Here is a 19,472-nt window from a genome sequence, read left to right on the forward strand (position 1 = left end):
AAGGCTATATGCTTCTTTGTAGAATGATATAAATTAGCCATTAGCCACAGACGTTCTAAAGAAAATGGGGCAAGAGTGCTTTTTTTTTTTTTTCTGGATCCTACAAATTGCATTTCCTAACATACTTTCTAAGAAGGAGTAACTGTTTTTCTTAAAGTCTGGTAAAGAAGCTAGACCAGGGGTGGGCAAACTTTTTGACTCGAGGGCCACAATGGGTTCTTAAACTGGACGGGAGGGCCGAAACAAAAGAATGGATGGAGTGTTTGTGTGAACTAATACATGTTAACACTGCTGCTGGTGAAGGAGCGGAGGGGAGAGCAAGAGAACCCTCCGCTCTTTCGGCTCCGCGGGCCGGATAGAACAGCCGAACGGGCCAGATCCGGCCCGCGGGCCGTAGTTTGCCCATGGCTGAGCTAGACACACACACATGCACACACACAGAGCAAGACAGACACTTCTGAGAACATCATGAACTTTCAGGTTTCCATGGTTTTTGCTTAAGATATTCACTCAGCCAGGCATCCCTTGACCTCTATCCTCCGCCAGCAGAAATATCTCATCCTTCTAGGCCTGACAGTCTTCTGACGCCAACGCCTTCAGGAGCCTCCCAGTTCCCCATCAAGGTTAGCTATTCCGTCTTCACTCCCTCATACCACTTGTCCTCAAGTTGATATATCTCTTGTTTGCATTATAATTAGCTATTTTCTCCCAATAAATAACTAACTTGCAGAAGTCCTTATTCCTCTTTGAATCTCCCCAGCATCTCGCAGAGCACCTTACAATGGAAATGCTAGGAGAACCTGGGCTCTGAGACCAGGATAAGAACAAGTTGGTGAACTCCGGACACAAGGATATGATCCCTGCTAAGAACAGAGCTTAGTGATCAACGTGGCAGCACAGCCACTGAGGGCCCCAGTGTCCTTGAGTGCATCTTGCCTTCTCTCACTCTCCCTTTCCATCTTCCCCTGTCCTTGCCTTCCTCTCCAAGTACTGCATCAGTGTTACCAGTGTTAACTACTATCCTATCTAATAAAAGACAAAAAGGGTAATTAACCATACCTCCACTACGCTTCCCATTGGCTAATCAGGGAGATATGCAAATTAACTGCCAACAAAGATGGTGGTTAACCACCAACAAAGATGGCGATTAATTTGCATACGTAGGCACCAAGCCACAGACTGAGGCATTAGGCCCAGCGATGTTGATAGTGGCGGGGAGCTAAAGGTGTGCTGCCCAGGCCCAAGTCCTCGGCCAGAGGCCTTGTGCCTGCACAGGGGTGGCGGTGAGCTGGGGGTGGGAGCTGGGGGTGGGACTGCACAAGGGGCGGTGCCAGCGATCATGGATAGCAGGGGCAGAGCTGGCCATGGTGGGAGCTGGGGGTCCCCTGCCCAGGGCCAATGACTCGGCCAGAGGCATTAGGACTGGGCAGGGGCCAAGCCGGCAATTGGTGTGAACTACAGAGGAAACACCTTTTCTGACTGCTCATTGGCTTAGCTCCCTGTATGCCACTGGTAATATCCTTAGTAACTTGGGTAATGAGAGTCCAAATAGGTGATCTAGGGTTTTTTTACTACACTCCTGGAGACAAAAAGGAAGGTCTGCTGCTGGAGGATTAAGAAATGTCATATCCTGCCCTAGCTGGTTTGGCTCAGTGGGTAATGCCTCGGCCTACCAGAGGGTCTGGGTTCAGTTCTGACCAAGGGCATGTACCTAGGTTGCAGGCTCCTCCCTGGCCGGGGCCCAGGTCAGGGCCCATGCAGGAGGCAACCAATCAAAGTGTGCCTCTCACTGTGATGTTTCTCTCTGTCTTTCCCTTTCTCTTCCACATTCTCTAAAAATCAATGGAAACATATCCTCAGGTGAGGATAAAAAAAGAAAGAAAGAAAGAAAGAAATGTCATATCCTATGAAAGACACATCTTGAAAATGCCTAAAGAAAGTTGTCATTTTTTTCATGTTGAAGGGACTGGAGTCCGTGTTGATGAAAACACCTTGGCGGCTGCAGTGGCTGGCAGTGGCTGCAATAGTGGAGTGATGGGGCTGGTGCCTTCCCCTGATCAGCTGGGTCGCCTCCCACAAAGGGAGGCCAGACTGTGGCTTAGGCCCACTCCCCAAGGGGAGCAGGGAGCAGGGAGCAGGGAGCAGGGAGTAGGACATCCCTGAGGGCTTCCAGTATGTGATAGGGGGCAAGCTGGGCTGAGGGACCCCCCCCCTCCAGTGCACAAATTTTTGTGCACCGGGCCTCTAGTTAATGATTAAGAGGTAAAATATAATGGCCCTCTTTATTGCTATTTGCCTATTTAAAATATAAAATATATGACAAATATTATGCATACTACTCATTTTTATCAGCTAAGTGATAAACAGAAATGTGAAACTCTAACCAAACATCTACAAAGCACCAAACAAAAAATAAAAAGTGGCCAGCTGGTGTGCCTCATTGGTTGAACATCAACATAGGAACCAAGAAGTCCCGGTTAAATTCCCAATCAGGGCACATCCCCAGGTTGCGGGCTCGATCCCTAGTAGGGTACGTGCAGGAGGCAGCTAATCAATGATTCTCTCTCATCATTAATGTTTCTTTCTCTCTCTCCCTCTCCCTTCCTCTCTGAAACCAATAAAAATATATTTTAAAAATAATAATTAAAAACGTGATGTTGAAGATAAGATATTTTTAAATGGCCAAAAATGTAAACATTTATACATTTTTATATTATAAATTCGTGCACAGGTATGGTCCCTAGACCTGGCTGGCAATCAGGGTCTATTGGGGCCTTTCGGCTGCCAGGTGGGGCCTTCCTTCTGGCTGCTGGCCAGGGCCTCCCTTTCCCAGCTGCTGGCCCAGGCCTTCCTTCATTCCGTGCTGCCCCCTGGTGTTCAGCACACATCATAGTGAGCATCGAACTCCTGGTCTCCTGGCCGAACTCCCAAAGGGACAATTTGCTTATTAGGCTTTTATATATATAGATAATCATCATATTCTTACTTTTTCTCCCTTTTCCCCAACTATGCCGGTGATGCCTCTCAGTCCTTGAGAGCCCTAGAAATGTAAAAAAGAAAAGTGAATTATTGTAGTTGAAGCACATACTCATTTATCTCATCATAAAAACTGATCCAGAAGAAGGATGTTATCACAACCTAAGGTAACATTAACAAATAGTGACATCATATGGATGAACTTTTCTAGTTTAGAAAGAAAAATCCAAGGAGAATTCTTCTGATGGTAAATCCTTATTTAAAATGTTGAAGATTTACATACCCTGGAGTTTGAACAATTACTGATGACAAAAGTAACTATCACTGGCACAAGAGAATTATGGTAAAGCATATGGCTTAGCTTTTAATATATACAGAATACACTGCCCATCTCACCTCCTTCATGGTTTATAAATTGGTTACGTGTAACATGCTTCTGATTTTAGACCTTGGGATAATTTATTCTCCCCATTATATGCCATCAAAGGCAAGTAGGTTCCCAAGCTAACCCACTAAAGCTTATGACCTATAAATGCAGCTGCTCAAGTCTCCATTAGCCACCTATAGTCACTATTCATTAACCCATTTCCATGATAAGTGCATTCTGAATTCCAGTTTGGTCCAGTAGAAACCCATCTCACCCAATCCCAGGCACCAGAGTGGGTAATCCTAAAAATGAGGGTGTGGAGTGTGATTTCTGGTATCCCTTTCACTACTAAAATGTTACCTCTTGGCTCTCTGATCCCACAGCAGGAGGGCCCCAAAAATGAATCCTGTAAAGAGTGAGCATAATCCCCAGGGAGCAACAGTGGGTAGATGCTTCAGCAAGAAGTAGGGTAGCTACTTATGAACAACTTGCTGACTGTCCACTGTAACTGGCTTAAGATAAAGTAGCTCAAGGCCAGTTATTCCCCTTGTACTCTCACATGGAAAAAATGGAGCAATTCCATGGCCAACTCTGCATCCAGGTCAGTCACAAAGTCTATGTAGATCAGTTAGGATTGACCTGAAATACAAATATGCAGGCTGATCCAGGTTAGGATAGCTGCTTAGGATATAATGTGAGATGTGGCCATAACAGATTAAAATTGCTCTTTTCGAAGGTAATTTTGAGTCATAGCGATGTCATGACAATGCCATGTATCATCCCTCAGGGTGACTACTTTGAAGGGCAGAGCTTGTTTATAAATGTTCCAAAATGTATTTTTTTTTAAATCTGTACATAACTTTATAGAGACATGTTTAAAAAGTGAAAATCTGTACTTTTACAAAAACATCTTTCCATATCCACTCCCAAACCCCAGAAGGTCAGCACGCACTAATGATAGCCCCCATGCACCGCTTGAGCCATGAAGCAGCCAACAGAGATCCTTAATCCATGAGCACTTTTTTAAATGCTCCTTGCAAAATCCTGTTCATAGCATCTTTGGGAATGGTTTTTTTAAATAACTTTTTAAGACCTATCAAATTTTCATCAGGTAAAAAATAAAGCATAAGTCTCTCACACTATTTACCTCTATTTTCCACTCACAAAATAGTGTTTCATATCAAGGCTAGAGGAAGGCGAGCTTCTGGAACAAACACCCTTGGACTCCTCAGATTTCCTTAAAGTTTTCACATGGCTTAAAAGCAGAGTCTATTTCTTACAGATTCTCTGACTCGTTTCCTTTAGCTTGATTTCCCATCAGCTCTGGTAAGCATTACCCTGCACGCTCCCTGCACCCTTTATAAAAGCCAGTTGTGCAGGGAGAACAGAGCAAGGGCATGAAGGGTGGCCCCGTGTTTGTTCTTCTTAACTCTTTAGTGTCTGAGAACAAGACCCAGCCTTTTCTAGCTAGCTACAATGTTCAGTGTGTATCTTGAAATTATTATTTCCATAATTGTTATTATTCATTGTGACCAAAAAGTGGCACAATTCCATTTTCATATATGAAAGTAATGTAAATTCTGATTTAACAAACATTTTTAAATGAAGTATGCTGATAGCCCCAATTTCCTCACTGTGCATATTACTGCAGCAATTTGCCAAAGCACAAGGGATCAACTTTTTATTAAAAGATGAATACAAGCAATTAAGGATGTTCTAATTAGCCCAGTCGGAGTGTGGCTCAGTTGGTTGAGTGTCATCCTGTGCACCAAAAGGTTGCCAGTTCCATTCCTGGTTGAGCACATACCCAGGTTTCAGGTTTGATCCCTAGTTAGGGAGCATAGGGAAGGCAATCTCTCTCTCTCTCTCTCTCTCTCTCTCTCTCTCTCTCTCTCTCTCTCTCTCCTCTTTTCTCTCTAAGCATGTCCTCAGGTGAGGATTGGGCAGGGGGGCGAGGAGAATGTTCTAATTAAAATAATTGCATGCTGGCATAAGATACATTAAATCCAGATGATATACCTGCTGAATATTCAGGATACACAAAATTTTCTCACTATATTATGTAATAAATAGTACCATGGAACACAGAAAATATATATCATCCTCTGTGTTCAACATTTTTTTCAGATTGCCTAGCCCTGAAATTTAGTAAATGAACATATGTAGCTATATGTAGAATTTTCTTGTTAAAATGGTGCTTGAATATACAATGGGGATCTTTCCTATTTTGAAAAAAAATAATAATTTCCTAAGACTGGCTTGGCAAAAAAATAGAGAATATGATGTTACTGTAACACTATTAATCCAAATGCCAAATAGAAAATATTCCAAATATCCTAAAAAGAATATTCGCATGTCCTAGTTAAATTTTTTAAAAATACTTTACTGGAGGTCCTTGAGCTCCGACTTCTCCTGGTTCTCCCTGGTCACCTTCTTCACCCTAAAAAGCAACCGAAAAGCACACCTGCTGTTATTCTAGCAAATGAGCATAGAAATAGGCTTGATCTAAATCAGCATACTTTATTTTTTTAATTAAATCTTTATTGTTCAGATTATTACATCTGTTCCTCTTTTTTCCCCCCACAACTCCCCTCCACCCAGTTCCCACCCCACCCTCCGCCCTTACTCCCCACCCACTGTCCTCATTCATAGGTGCACAATTTTTGTCCAGTCTCTTCCCGCATCCCCCACACCCCTTTCCACCCCCAAGAATAGTCAGTCCATTCCCTTTCTATGCCCCTGTAAATTGGCATACTTTAAATTTACTAGGCATCCTCTGACTTACTCTACTATGCCTTAAACCATTATTTTACATGAGTAATCCATATTAATTATAAAACATTAAGAAAATACAAAGAAGTATACAAATAAAGCCACCCAAATTTCACCTTTCAACTATAAATACCAGTAACTTTTTAGATGCTTTTATAAAGAAAGGAGGGCAGGAGGAAAAGAGAGGGAGAGAGGAGAGAGACAGAGCGAGAACATGTATGCATATATACTTCAAATGTGCATATGTTGGGGGGGGGTATTACTAGAAAAATAAGATCACACTGTGAAAACTTTTCCATAAACTACAATATTATTTAATTATGATTTTTATTTTTAACTTTTCTTATTATCATTTTGATACCATATACAAATTTTTAATGTATTTAAATCAGTCTTTCTTTTCATGGCTTATACCTTTGATGTCAGTGGTAAAAAAACTTTCTCCACCCCCAAAATATAAGTATTTCATCCATATATTTCACTTAGTAATTTTATAATAGAAATCTTTAATTATCAGTAATTTATGTTGATGTAAAATATAAGGTATAAATCTATCTATCTTTTTCCTGGTAATGGGCCACTTACTCTAATACCACTTATTGACTAGTACATTCTCTCCACACACGTTGGATAATTCATCTTTAATATATACTAAATTGTTAAATATACTTGTTTGTAGGCTTCTTATTCTGCTATACTGATCTGTTGTATGATGTTGTCAATACCACAGCATTTTAATTATTGAAATTTTATAATACACCTCAATCTCGGGTAGAGAGAATTCATTTACCTTATTTTCGCTTATAGTTACTCTTATTTTTCAGTTTTCCTAAATGTGTACTCTTCCAGATGAACTTTAGAAATTGTTGGGCAAATCTTCACAAAAATACTACTTGCTTCATATTAGGATTGCATTAAATTAATAGATTAATATGTAGAAAATTGAAATCTTTACAATATTGACTCTTTCTATATTGGAACTCAGTTTATCTTCCTATTTAGCCAGTTCTCTTTCTTTCCATCTATAAAGTTTTGCTCTTTTCTTCATATTAGTCTTGGTAGCTATTATCAATGGAGTCTTCTTCCATTATGTTTTCTAACTAATTATTGTTTTGATTTTTAAATATTAATTTTATAACCTCTTGTGCACTTTTAAATGTTAATATATTCTAAAAGAAAATCCAACTGCTGTTTCTTACAGAAAGATTACTTTATTGACTCCAGGGGAAAAAGTTTTATTTTATGCAATAAGTATACTGCCTTACAATACTTTGGTAATGGATATCATTAATTAAGTTAATGATGAGAAAAATTCTTCATTTTTAATATTATGTAAATATTTCTATTATTCTTTATTTCATGTTTCTATTCACAATGTTCTTGCTCCACATACTGTACCTTATATTTAGACACACACACACACACACACACACACACACACACACACAAAAGAAAATACAAAAAATTTAACGGAAATATTAACAGAAAACTTGGACATATAATGCAAAGAATTAGTATATACCTAAATCACTTATACTTGATTTTTTAATGAGTTAAGAGAATCTTACATAGTAATTTTAGTATCATTATTATATTTAGACTAGAGACCCAGTGCATGAAAATTCATGCACTGGAGGGGGGGGGGTGTCCCTCAGCCCAGACTGCCCCCTCTCACAGTCTGGGAGCCCTCAGGAGTGGGAGGCGACCCGGCGATCAGGGGAAGGCGATGCCCCATCACACCTCTGCTGCTGCCACTGCCGGCAGTGCAAGTCTCGGCCGGCCCTGGTTACCTGAGCCTCGGGCGGCCCTGGGCGGCTGGGCAGCCACCATCTGAGGATAAGGGGACTGGGCACCGCCATCTTGTGGCTGTGGGCACTGCCATCTTTGAGGGTGGGGCAGTCAGCATATTCCCTCCTTATTGGCTGTGGGTGCTGCCATCTTTGAGGGCAGGACATTCAATTAGCATATTCCCTCCTTATTGGCTGTGGGCGCTGCCTGCAATGGCGTGAGGGTCAATTAGCATATTCCCTCTTTATTAGACAGGATTATATTCCATAAGAATATATGATTGACAGCAGGAAAAGGAAGTCCCAATGGGAAAGCTAGTGAATTAGCTGGTTCATGGAGTGGATAATCAACAGATGGGTATATTTCAATGCTGCTTGTCTTTCCCTAACTAACTACAAAAACAACAGTGATTGATATGTTCATAGCAAGTTTTCATTAACAGGGTTTGGGGTATTTCCCATGGAATTTTGATAAACCTCAGAGTAATGTAGTTGATTTAAATATTTACCAGCAGAAGAATAGCACACAACTAATCAATAACCACAAAGTTAATGGCAAATTTAGAAGTAGAAATTTAATAACATTTCACTGAAAAAATTTTGACTATTCAATCTGATATTCATAAACAATTTTTAAAATCTTTAACTAATTTGTTGAGTAAATTCAAGGCAGTATGGTGAATCTGAATTCAAGCTCCAGGCCTTTAGTCTCAATTCTTCTTCATTCTGCTCTCTGTTTACAGTTACATGATTCTATTAGCCCTTTTGAGGCTCATTCTTCAATGAGCAATTGTCATCCTATTTTCATATGTCAATTTTCAAAGACACCACTGAAAGTTTTAAGTAACACAAACATGTATAAATTAGAGGAGTTTTCAACAATTCCAATGAAAATTTTGGCCAATTTTGACCCTCATGCACCAAAACAATTTGAAGTTTCCTCACTGAAGGCCAAACCAAACTTGAGGGTTCAAATAACTAACTTGCATAGGTATCAAAATTACTGGTTTCATAGGGAGAGTAGAGAGATATTCTGATTGACAACTCCATTCCCAAGTCCCATGGGATTGGGGATTAGAATTTTCCCAGAGAAATGGAGTCACCAAAAGAAGAATGAAGGGATGCATGGCAACAAAAATACCAGAGGTCTACATCTGCTTTATTATGAGTATTACCTTATGAATATCTTTTGGAGCAATTTAATGTTCATACACACTATTTTTTTGTGCTTAGATAATATTCTATTATATGGCTATGTCATGCTTAATTTATCCAGTCCTTCATGATTGGACATATTTTTTTACTTCTGTGACCCTAGCAGACAGAATAAACCCTGGCACATAGCAAGTACTTAATAAATATTTGTTGAAATTATTAAATTATGATTTTAACATTCCATGGAGAAATGGGCATGCAGAGTACTCATTTTTTTATATTTTCCACAATTAGACATTAAGAACCCAGCTGTGATAGTCCATTTAAATAAAATACCTTAATTAGTCAAAGCCTAAGTAATAAAATATTTTTAAAGTAAGTGTCCAAACTGTAATAAGGTACAGAAATTTGGCTTATTTATCCTAATTACTTGAGGTTGTTCAACAGACTCTTATTTTCAAGGAGTTCAAGGATATTAATTCTTGAAGATACTAATAAATTGTCTCTCTAGCTCTTAATATTCAAACAAAGGACTAATCTTTTGCTATTACCCAATAAAAATATAGAAGGACATAGTCAACAAAGTCTAGAGAACCTGCATTAATAATAACAGTTGGACTTTAGAAAATATTATAGAACTAACAGAGACAAAAATTCTACTATACAGAAAGTCAAATACTTAGACTCTTAAAGGAGATTTACACTAGTGGATAATAAAAGGGCAAATAAGCCCCTTTGTTTAAATTTTAGCCTAATTTTTTAGGGAAAGCATGCCAGCCCCAATGCAAGTTGTGCTGTGGATTCCATGTTTTTATCCAGATAATATCATAACTGCTATTGCTAACTTTCAGATGAGTTAAAATCTGAGTTATAGTAAAATAAGGTAAAAAATAGCCCTAGCCGGTTTGCTCAGTGGGTAGAGTCAGCCTGCAGACTAAAGGGTCCCGGATTTCAGGCTAGATTCCCCCCAGTAGGGGGGCATGTGGGAGGCAGCCAATCAATGACTCTCTTTCATTATTGTTGTTTCTATCTCTCTCTCTCTCCCATCCTCTCTGAAATCAATAATATATATATATGAAATAAAAAATAAGGTAAAAAGTAGATAAATTATTGCAGAACTTAAGATGAGAAATATCAAACCAACTTCTCTATTTGATAGTCTCAAAAACACTTGTCATAAAATTTTGTGTAGTGGAGTGCAAAATCTAGCTGAATAACATTTGACTATTAAAAACATCAAGAAAAAAAGCTGAGTGTGATTGATTTGAAAAGAAAAACCAAGAGGTAGCAATACAGGAAAGAATAAAAAGTATCTGGCTTTCTTTGTTTTTTTATAATTGAACAACATTAGAATATTATGCTTAGCCAGACTATTGATACATCTACTGAGAACTTGTCAATTATCACTTGAAAAGAAGAGTAAAATATCACACTTTATCATTCCTTATAATTCCTTATAATTGATACATCTACTGAGAACTTGTCAATTATCACTTGAAAAGAAGAGTAAAATATCACACTTTATCATTCCTTATAATTCCTTATAATAAATGGTCACTACCTCCAAATTACAACTTACCCACTAAATACTCATTTTCCTTACCTTGTGGCCTTGTCTTCCAGGTTCACCAATTTCTCCTTTAGCCCCTTTATGTCCCTAACAAATGCAAAAATAAATAAACAAACACATAAATAAAATAAACAAACAAACAAATAAAAAGAATACTTGTACTGGAATTGGCACAGAAAGTGGTCAGAAGGCTGATTGAATGATCTTGCTTCCCCAATTCTGTGTCAATGTGCTGCTAAGAAAAAGGTTATGTAACTATCTTAAATGACCTCAGTAATGCCACATGTATTACATGGCTGCTACATAAGATAAGTATCAGTCTTAGTTAATAGGAAAACACTGTTCTAGAGTAATAAAAGCTCCATAACCTGGTTCAGCAACATGGTTCAATGACTATAGACCCCTAGATCCCTCCACCCCAAACTTTCTCTCACAGTTGGGTTACGAGTATTGTCTTTCCCAGTAAGTTACTTTCCAATGTGACAGCTCTGATCCAACTCAACTGGGGTCCTATGCTCTCTGGGGGCTACTCTGAAAACCCTTCTGCCTCTTCCATACCCATCTCCTTCCTGGAGGTGAAGAAGGGCTGGTATAAGAAGTGGACTTCCATCCAGTGTAGCTCAGTGGTGGAGCATCGACCTATGAACCAGGAGGTCACAGTTCGATTCCTAGTCAGGGCACAGGCCCAAGTTTCAGACTCAATCCCAAGTGAGGTTGTGGAGTAGGTAGCCGATCAAAGATTCTCTCTCATCATTGATATTTCCTCTCTCTCTCTCTCTCTCTCTCTCTCTCTCTCTCTCTCTCTCTTTCTCTCTCTCTCCCTCCCTCCCTCTCTCCTATCTCTCTCTCTCTTCCTCCCCCTCCCCCCCCCTCTCTGAAATTAAAAAAAAAAAGTGTGGACTTCCCTAGACGCACAACTCTCTGCCTCTTCTAATACACAATTTTAAATGCAAAAGGAAATCTCTAAAAAGCCGTCAGTGAGGGCTGCATAGCATGAGGAAAGATCCCCATCTTTTCTTGTTAGGACAGCTGTTCTACGCATGCATGTGCTTTGGGCAGTTACATGAGGCAAGTATGAAATGAACATTCCAGCAGTAAGTGTATCAGAGCTTTGACTCTCAAAGCCTTTCTTGTTCTGAGAGTGCAGGCCTTTGTGAGTAATAAGACACCGATCCAGGCAGCTGTGGGAATCCACCAAAAGTAAACTTAGAGAAAACCATAATTGGGGGGCATTTCAGATCATAGCAGAACTCCATTGGTCTGACATTTTTCAAAATCACTTCAGACTCATAGACCAGAGATAGAAAACCAAATGACCGTAGTATTTGGTTTTGTCTTTTTATTTTTTAATGGAAAATTTGAATTATAATGGCAGAGTGAGAGAAAAATGCTTTTGGAATGTCCCTTTTCTTGCCTATTTTTCTGTTTTTCTTCCTTTTTTTCTCTTTTTTCAAACTAAAATAGTTTCAACTACATGATGTTCACAATTCCCCTCACCATCCATAGAAGGCAAACTTCTAAATTTTAATTTTGTGTCTAAAGTGTCTCAGTCAAAGAAATACAATATTAGTATTTCTTCCCTGAACAACAAAAGCACTGAATAATCACACATCTGTGTCTCAGTAGGAAGACCTGTAGGGGCACCAGCAGGAATTTCTAGGATGAATAAGGACACAGACTGAGCCACAGAATGAGCAAACACAGCCTTGCCTGACCCATCAAGTGGGGTCTGTGCACCAGAAAGTCCAGTGCTTAACGGAAAGGCTCTATTTGTTCTATGGATAACACTCTTGAAAGTAAAACACTGAAATTACTCTCTTACCCTCATGCCGGGAATGCCTGGGTATCCTGAGCGACCTGGTGGGCAGGCATTGGGACACTGCCGGAGAGACAGAGACAGACAATGCATAAACTAGAGTTCCCGCTTCGTGGCAAAATGGCATTTTTTTAGGAATTCCAGCCACAGAACCCCAGTGCAATTCATTAAATAACTTGGAATAACCTGTTCCTTTTTTATTATTTCATTTTTAATCAGAAAAGTACAGAGAGTGTAGCAAACCCTGTCCCCCATGTATCCACCATCCAGATTTAATAAATGCTAATATTTTGCCAAGCTTATTTAAGATTTAATTTATTTTAAAAAAATGTTTTCAGATAACCCATAATACCATGACTGGATCCTTTTCCCCTCCCCCTTCCACTGGACTAGCTCTAGCCTGAGGGTCACATCCCCTCATCAAATGTGCCAAAATTGCATTTAGTGCAGTTTACCAACATCATTTGCAAATTAGTCTATAAGTAACACAAGTCTTTGACTTCTATCTTTTAAAATGGGGGTGATCTGGTAGGGAAAAAATGCCTTAGACATAAAGTAAAAAGATTATAGAAAACAAAGATATTTCTGTAATGAAAAACAGTTACAGTCTGAGTGTATATAAGCTACCAGTCCACTAATGCTACAGCTTGCTCTGTCATCGGAGTAAAGCACAGAAATACAACATGTTCCAGTGAGATAAGTTTAAAGAGAATTCATCTGAAGATTGCATGGTCTTTGACTTCAAACTATTTTGTTCAGAGGAAAACATCTTACCAACGGATCTCCATCATGAAAGCCAATTGTTCCCTAAAGTAACAAAATGTTAGAGTTAAGAATATACTTAAATATACTTAAACCTACTAATAATAGAAAGTTCACTAGACAAAATATAGTTGTTCAATAAAAATGTAAGAAACAAAGAGCATATACTATTCTAAAAACTTGCCTCATGGGTGTATATCTTTTGGAGAACCCTAAATTGCATAGATTATTTCTTTTAGGGGATTGAAAGGAGATGAAATGAGAGGAATAGGGAATATGGGGAACTTGGAATCATACACTTAAAATATGGATTATCTCCTACTTGAGCTTCCATTTTTTAATTGCTTACTGTGTAAATCCTTTGCAAAAACTAGTTCATTTGAAAATGTTCTTTCATATGTTCAAATTCTGAACACTTGAGAATCACAAACATCAAAGGACTTCAAATATAATGAGTTAGCCATTCCCTGTGAAAACCACGTTTAAACTTATTGTGATTCCTCTACTTTTCTTGCCTAAAAAGAACGGTGTTCTGAATGGGTGCAAAAAGTTGGTAGCTATTTTGGAATTCTAGGACAATGAATAATTAACAGGTACTTCCATTTTTGGTTCTTAGGTTTCTTTAATCCCGAATTTCAGTCACAGAGAAATTTAAGCTACAGATAACTTACACTGGGTCCTGGGGGTCCAGGGGGGCCAGGTGGTCCTCTTTTCCCAGGGTCACCCTAAGTTATTTGAAAATTGTGACACAGTGGTTACATACATGTCAAAACACAGTGCAGAAAACTGGTGAGGCATGAGAAAATGATATTACTAGAAACCCCTACAGAGCTCAGCCATGCATAGACCTGTCACCAAAATCAATGGGTTGCCCATAATCCAATCAGCTCCACAAAACCAGAAGAATAAAGGGGTTCCAATCTCACCAACATAATAAAACAGGGCAGAGTAAGACTTGGGGGGAAAGCAAGACAATTCTCTATAGAATGATCACTTTCTCTATTCCGGAAACACTACGTATTTTTCTAGCTGATTTGCAAAAGAACTGAACAGACAATACTGCTAGTGCCATCCATCTAATGGCAGCAAAAGAAGGCCTGCACCCAGCCTGAAGCACAAAATGGAAGGTTAATCTCTGCAAAGCCAGACTCTCCCTGGTGCTGGTCACCCACAGCCATCACTTGCTCTGTCACTGCACTCTCTTGCAATTGAGACAGAAGATCAAATATGGCTAAATTCAAACAAGCCACTCAGGGAAAATGGATTCCAATTATATCCAGAGTTTATTTAATATCCAGAGTTTACTCCTGGCATCTGTTTTCCTTCATAATCTTCTACTATAAGAAGTCAAAAGCATCTTAGATTTAATTTAACTTTGCTAGTATAATCATTTCATATTCATTCAGTTGTTCAGTAAGTAAATTTGTCAAACAGTAAACAAGAAAGGTATATAATCACACTTTGAGAGTGATTTCCTACTCTCAAGGAGTTTACATAACATCAGTATTTCATGTTTAAAATATGTGTTGAATATTAACATCAAACACTTATGACCAGTAATTTCTTCTATGAAGTTCAGCCCTTTCTTGCCTAAAGCTGTTCTGTTAATTTGATTAGACTGTAATGGCCCTAACATAAATACCCGCGGTAATGATTGTAGCCTATTCACTTATCATTTCATGAAAAAACATTGGGCCCCAATCCTAACTGAGTCTGTAAAATAGAGGTGACAACTTCCTGACTTGATCACTTATTCTGAAAGTTGGGAAGAAAATTTTAGCTGAAAACTTTGGGGAAAATTTTAAATCACTGTACAAAAACAAGGTAGCATTATTATCTTTGGTCCCCGTCAATAGTATGAACTGAATGAAATTCATCTGTCATTTTTTTGGATGTGCCAGGGAATAATATACAGTTTGGGTAATTTGCCTTCCCTAGTAACATCATCTTTTAAATCAGCAAATGTCTATCAAAAGATGTTGTAGTACTCACAATTGGTCCAACACGGCCAAGCTCTCCAGGGAGACCTGCTCCCCCAGGAGGACCCTGAAGACAACAAATTAAAGGGACATGGTCATTGGTGCAAATTTTAACAATCCAGCACAATTGATATCCAGTATGATAAACTACTGACTTCGAATTATGTGCCTGTGCTAGCTTTGGTTTCCAGTGAAACAGTAAGCCATCCGACCAAATTTCAATTACTTAAAGTAGAACAGAAATTTCTCAAGTTAATAAAATATTTTGTTTAGCATAATAGAGATGCTGTCATAGTAGCCACCTAAGATCATGTGGGTGGGCCACTATGAACACCAGTAGGTAGAATGTTCGTTGGAGAGTAAGGTTGAGATCTGAGAACTAGGCCATTTTTATAGACTATCTACACTAATAAAAGAGAAAAATGGTAATTGGCGAACGACGATACCCTTTTCATTGGCTAATCAGGGCTATATGCAAATTAACTGCCAACTAAGATTGGCAGTTAACTGCCAACAAGATGGCGGCTAATTTCCATATGTAGGCACAATGCAGGGAGGTGAAAGGGAAAGCAGGAAGAAGCCCCCTGCCACTGACAGTGATTGGAAACCCAAGGGGGCTCTAAGAGCTGGGGAGCAGGGCAAAGGCAGCCCTGGGGCCGCCTTTGCCCTGCCCCCCAACCATGATCGGAGAATCAGGCACCTTTGCCGCCCTGGCCAGTGATAGCAGGAAGTAGGGGTGGAGCCAGCGATGGGAGCTGGACACGGTCGAAGCTGGCAGTCCCGGGAGCTAGGGGTCCCTTGCCTGGGCCTAAAGCGGAGCCCACGATCGCGGGGCCACTGCAGCTGCGGGTCCCCGCTGCCCAGGCCGGACGCCTAGGCCAGAGGCGTTAGGCCTGGGCAGGGGCGGAGCCTGCAACCGCGGGGAGCTGGGGGTCCCCTGCCCAGGCCTGACACCTCTGCCGGAGGTCTCAGGCCTGGTCAAGGGGCCGATCTGGTCAAGGGGCCGATCCGGTAATTGGTGATCGGAGGGTGATGAGGGTCAACTCCTCTGGCCGAGGCATCAGGCCTGGGTGGGGGGCGGAGCCGGGGATTGGGGGGATATGATGGTCCCCTTGCCCAGGCCTGAAGCCTGCGTCAGAGGCGTCAGGCTTGGGCGGGGGGTGGAGCAAGCGATCAGAGGGAGATGGGGGTCCCCTGCCCAGGCATGATTCCTGGGCCAGAGGCCTCAGGCCTGGGCGGGGGCCGGAGCCAGTGATCGGGGGGTGATGGGGGTCCCCTGTCCAAGCCTGACACCTCTGGCGGAGGCGTCCGGCCTGGGCAAGAGGCCGATCAGGTGATCAGAGGGTGGTGGGGGTCTACGCCTCTGGCTGAGGCATCAGGCCTGGGCAAGGGGCAGAGCCAGCAATCGGAGGGGTCTGGGGGTCCCCTGCCCAGGCCTGATGCCTGGGCCAGAGGCATCAGGCCTGGGCTGGAGGCAGAACCAGTGATGGGGGGAAATGAGGGTCCCCTGCCCAGGCCTGACGCCTCTGTCAGAGGCATCAGGCCTGGGCAAGGGGCCGATCCTGCGATTGGAGGGTGATGGGGGTCAACGCCTGAGGGCTCCCAGTATGTGAGAGGGGGCAGGCTGGGCTGAGGGACACTCCCCCCCCCCCCACACACACACACCCAGTGCACGAATTTCGTGCACCGGGCCCCTAGTGTAAAAATAAACCAAAAGATGATACTCACAGGGGGCCCAGGAATACCACGGCCCTAAAAGATTAAAATAAAAATTACTATGATGTGTGATTTATATTTAGTATAAAGACAGACACAGGCCTAACCCAGTTCAAAAATAATATCACTAAATAAATATATGATGCTCATTCTAAAGAAAGCACTGGATAAAGAAAAACAAACATGGCTCTGCTTCTAAGGAAGTGGAAGCTTGTTGCCAGCTCCTCTGATGCCTAAGCGAACCAGTAATATTTCTTTCCAAATTTTTTAAAGAAAATCAGAGTAAAGAAGTCACCCATGCTTGCCCTCAAGAGAACTTACCATCACTCACAAAGAGACACATCACAACCTGACAGTTTAAAGAGCTTTTCATTTGTCGTGTTTTATATGAAACCTACATTAAAAGCAACACAGTGTAATGTTTTATAATTTATAATGTGACGTTTGGATGTTCCCCTAGGCAAATATTCAGCACAGGGAGGCAAGGGAGGAAAAAGGGTCCAAACACACGCTCTTTGACAGGCAGGACTCCATTCCCAGACACCAAATCCAGTAGATATTAAAAGTAAAATGGTGCCACTCCTGAAATGACCTATGATGGGATCCTAATTTAATAGGCTGCATTTGATTTTAAAACTAGCATTCCATCCCCCTCTCCTTTACACTTTATATCTCTTTAGCAACACCAAACTGTGTAAAATTAGGGGTAGAAGCCACATCATATTCATCCTCCAAGCCTCAATTCCCAGCACAAGGCTTAGTATATAATAAACCCTAACTATATGCATGTTGAACTTTATTAATAAACTGCACATCAGCTGCCTAAAATCCCTTATTTCTCTCTTTGCTTTCCAGGTTCACCTTTCCTCTCTTGGGGTTCCTCATAACTCTTTTCTCGCCTACACGGGCTTGAATCGCTTTTATTCACAGCTATCTCTGTCTGATACCATATTCATGTTAGCTTTTCATCCTAGACTTCCTTTTCTAAAAAATCCATATATGAAGCATCCAATGGTATCAATATATACCCTCTGATAGTGATACTATTATTTCTAATTATTTAGGCAGCCAAAATAAAAAATAATTTCACCCGAGCAGTATGTTTAATGATAAGTGGAACTTTTTCAAGGCATTCTTTGAAAAATTGCTCCTACTTGAACATTTTAATATGTGGATCAATTTTGGGGAATGTGTTATGCTTTAAAATACCAAAGTAATCAATAAGTTATTTCATTATCGGAGACCTAGGTGATTGATAAATTCCACTAAATTTTTTAAAGGCATCACTAAAAGATGTTGCACTCTTGGTTGAAAAATATGGGAGGAAGACCAGTGAGCTATTCACTTCTGAAAATAGGTTTTACTGGAAGAGCTGACACTTGCTGAAATATGGCAAAGAAAACAGTGCAAATAAAAAACAAGGAGGAAAAATATAGATTAATGACAAAAACAAAAGAGGAATGAAGAGCAAAATATAAAGGAAAAGCAGCCTGAGAACTTATTCCTCTTATAAATAGAAATAATGCAAATCTGCCAGATTGTGCAATGTAGGAAAAGATAGACAGAGAATCAGGCAGGTGAGAACATCTGATGGCTGGTATTTCACCCTATATAATAAAAGCATAATATGCAAATCAACCAAACAGCCGAATAGCAGAACAACCATCCAGATGACCATCCGGATGACCATCTGGACGACCATCCAGATGACCATTCAGGACCACACTATGACACCCACTGGTGCCAGGCCAGCCAAGGCGGGTGCGATATGATTGGTCGGGGGCCCAGCCATTGCCCCATGATTTCCCTGCAGAGGGAGACCCTGGCCACTGGCCGGCAGGCTGCCCTCTGCGAGGGAAGCCTGGGTCCCGGGTACCAGCAGCCGGGAGGAAGCCAGTGCCGGCAGCCAGGGGAAGGAAGGCCTACTCTTGCAAAAATTTCATGCATTGGGCTTCTAGTAAGAGATAAAAACCAGCTATGAAGAAAGTAGTGTGATGCCATGGGCTAAACACTTAATACTTCAATGTTAAGCGAGAAATGGTTTCTATCAATGAGGACAGAGGGGTAGTTTTCCATTGGGAAATACCACCTGCAAACAAACATATGTATTTTACTGCACATTCACAGTTCTCTAAGGTGTTTCCACTCATATTCAGAATACTTACCATGCCAGGTAAGTCATCACGTTTTTTGTAATGTATATTATGTAGAAAACTGCATTTAAAATTTCCACAATGGCAAAATTTTACCTAAAGATAGATTTGCAATTGTATTGCTTCACATGCACTTACTGGAAATCCACGGGATCCCGGCACACCAGGTTCTCCCTAAAAATAAGAATAGCTTCATTGTACTTAGCTTTTTATAGCATAAATATGTAAATATGCAAACTGCATAAATAGCAAAATCATTAAAACACTCCACCTGGGTGTTTTTAATTTAATTTAATTCAGCTAAAACACAATTTTAGTTGAACCATGTATTTCAGCTGCTTCACAACTTATCTGTTAGTTGATTTGCAGTCATTACAATCAAATTATACTTCAGCATTTAATTAAAACCAACAAGTAAT

At 40.5% G+C, this 19,472-nt stretch overlaps 1 protein-coding gene across 2 annotated transcripts in view; it reads right to left on the minus strand.

The window, feature by feature from the left end:
* The window catches only part of COL9A1 (collagen type IX alpha 1 chain), an 87,561-nt gene that overhangs the window by 45,988 nt on the left and 22,101 nt on the right, over positions 1-19,472 (minus strand). For both annotated transcript variants that reach the window (XM_081094482.1, XM_081094483.1), the window contains 9 exons: positions 19,192-19,227; positions 16,913-16,936; positions 15,198-15,251; positions 13,877-13,930; positions 13,218-13,250; positions 12,450-12,506; positions 10,661-10,714; positions 5,730-5,783; positions 2,987-3,040 (listed from right to left, as the gene is read on the minus strand). In XM_081094482.1, the coding sequence (XP_080950608.1) occupies positions 2,987-3,040; positions 5,730-5,783; positions 10,661-10,714; positions 12,450-12,506; positions 13,218-13,250; positions 13,877-13,930; positions 15,198-15,251; positions 16,913-16,936; positions 19,192-19,227 (420 nt within the window). The remainder of the gene's footprint in view (positions 1-2,986; positions 3,041-5,729; positions 5,784-10,660; positions 10,715-12,449; positions 12,507-13,217; positions 13,251-13,876; positions 13,931-15,197; positions 15,252-16,912; positions 16,937-19,191; positions 19,228-19,472) is intronic.

The sequence above is a fragment of the Myotis nattereri genome (genome assembly GCF_964212035.1).
Source record: "Myotis nattereri genome assembly, chromosome: 6".
Lineage (NCBI taxonomy): Eukaryota > Metazoa > Chordata > Mammalia > Chiroptera > Vespertilionidae > Myotis > Myotis nattereri.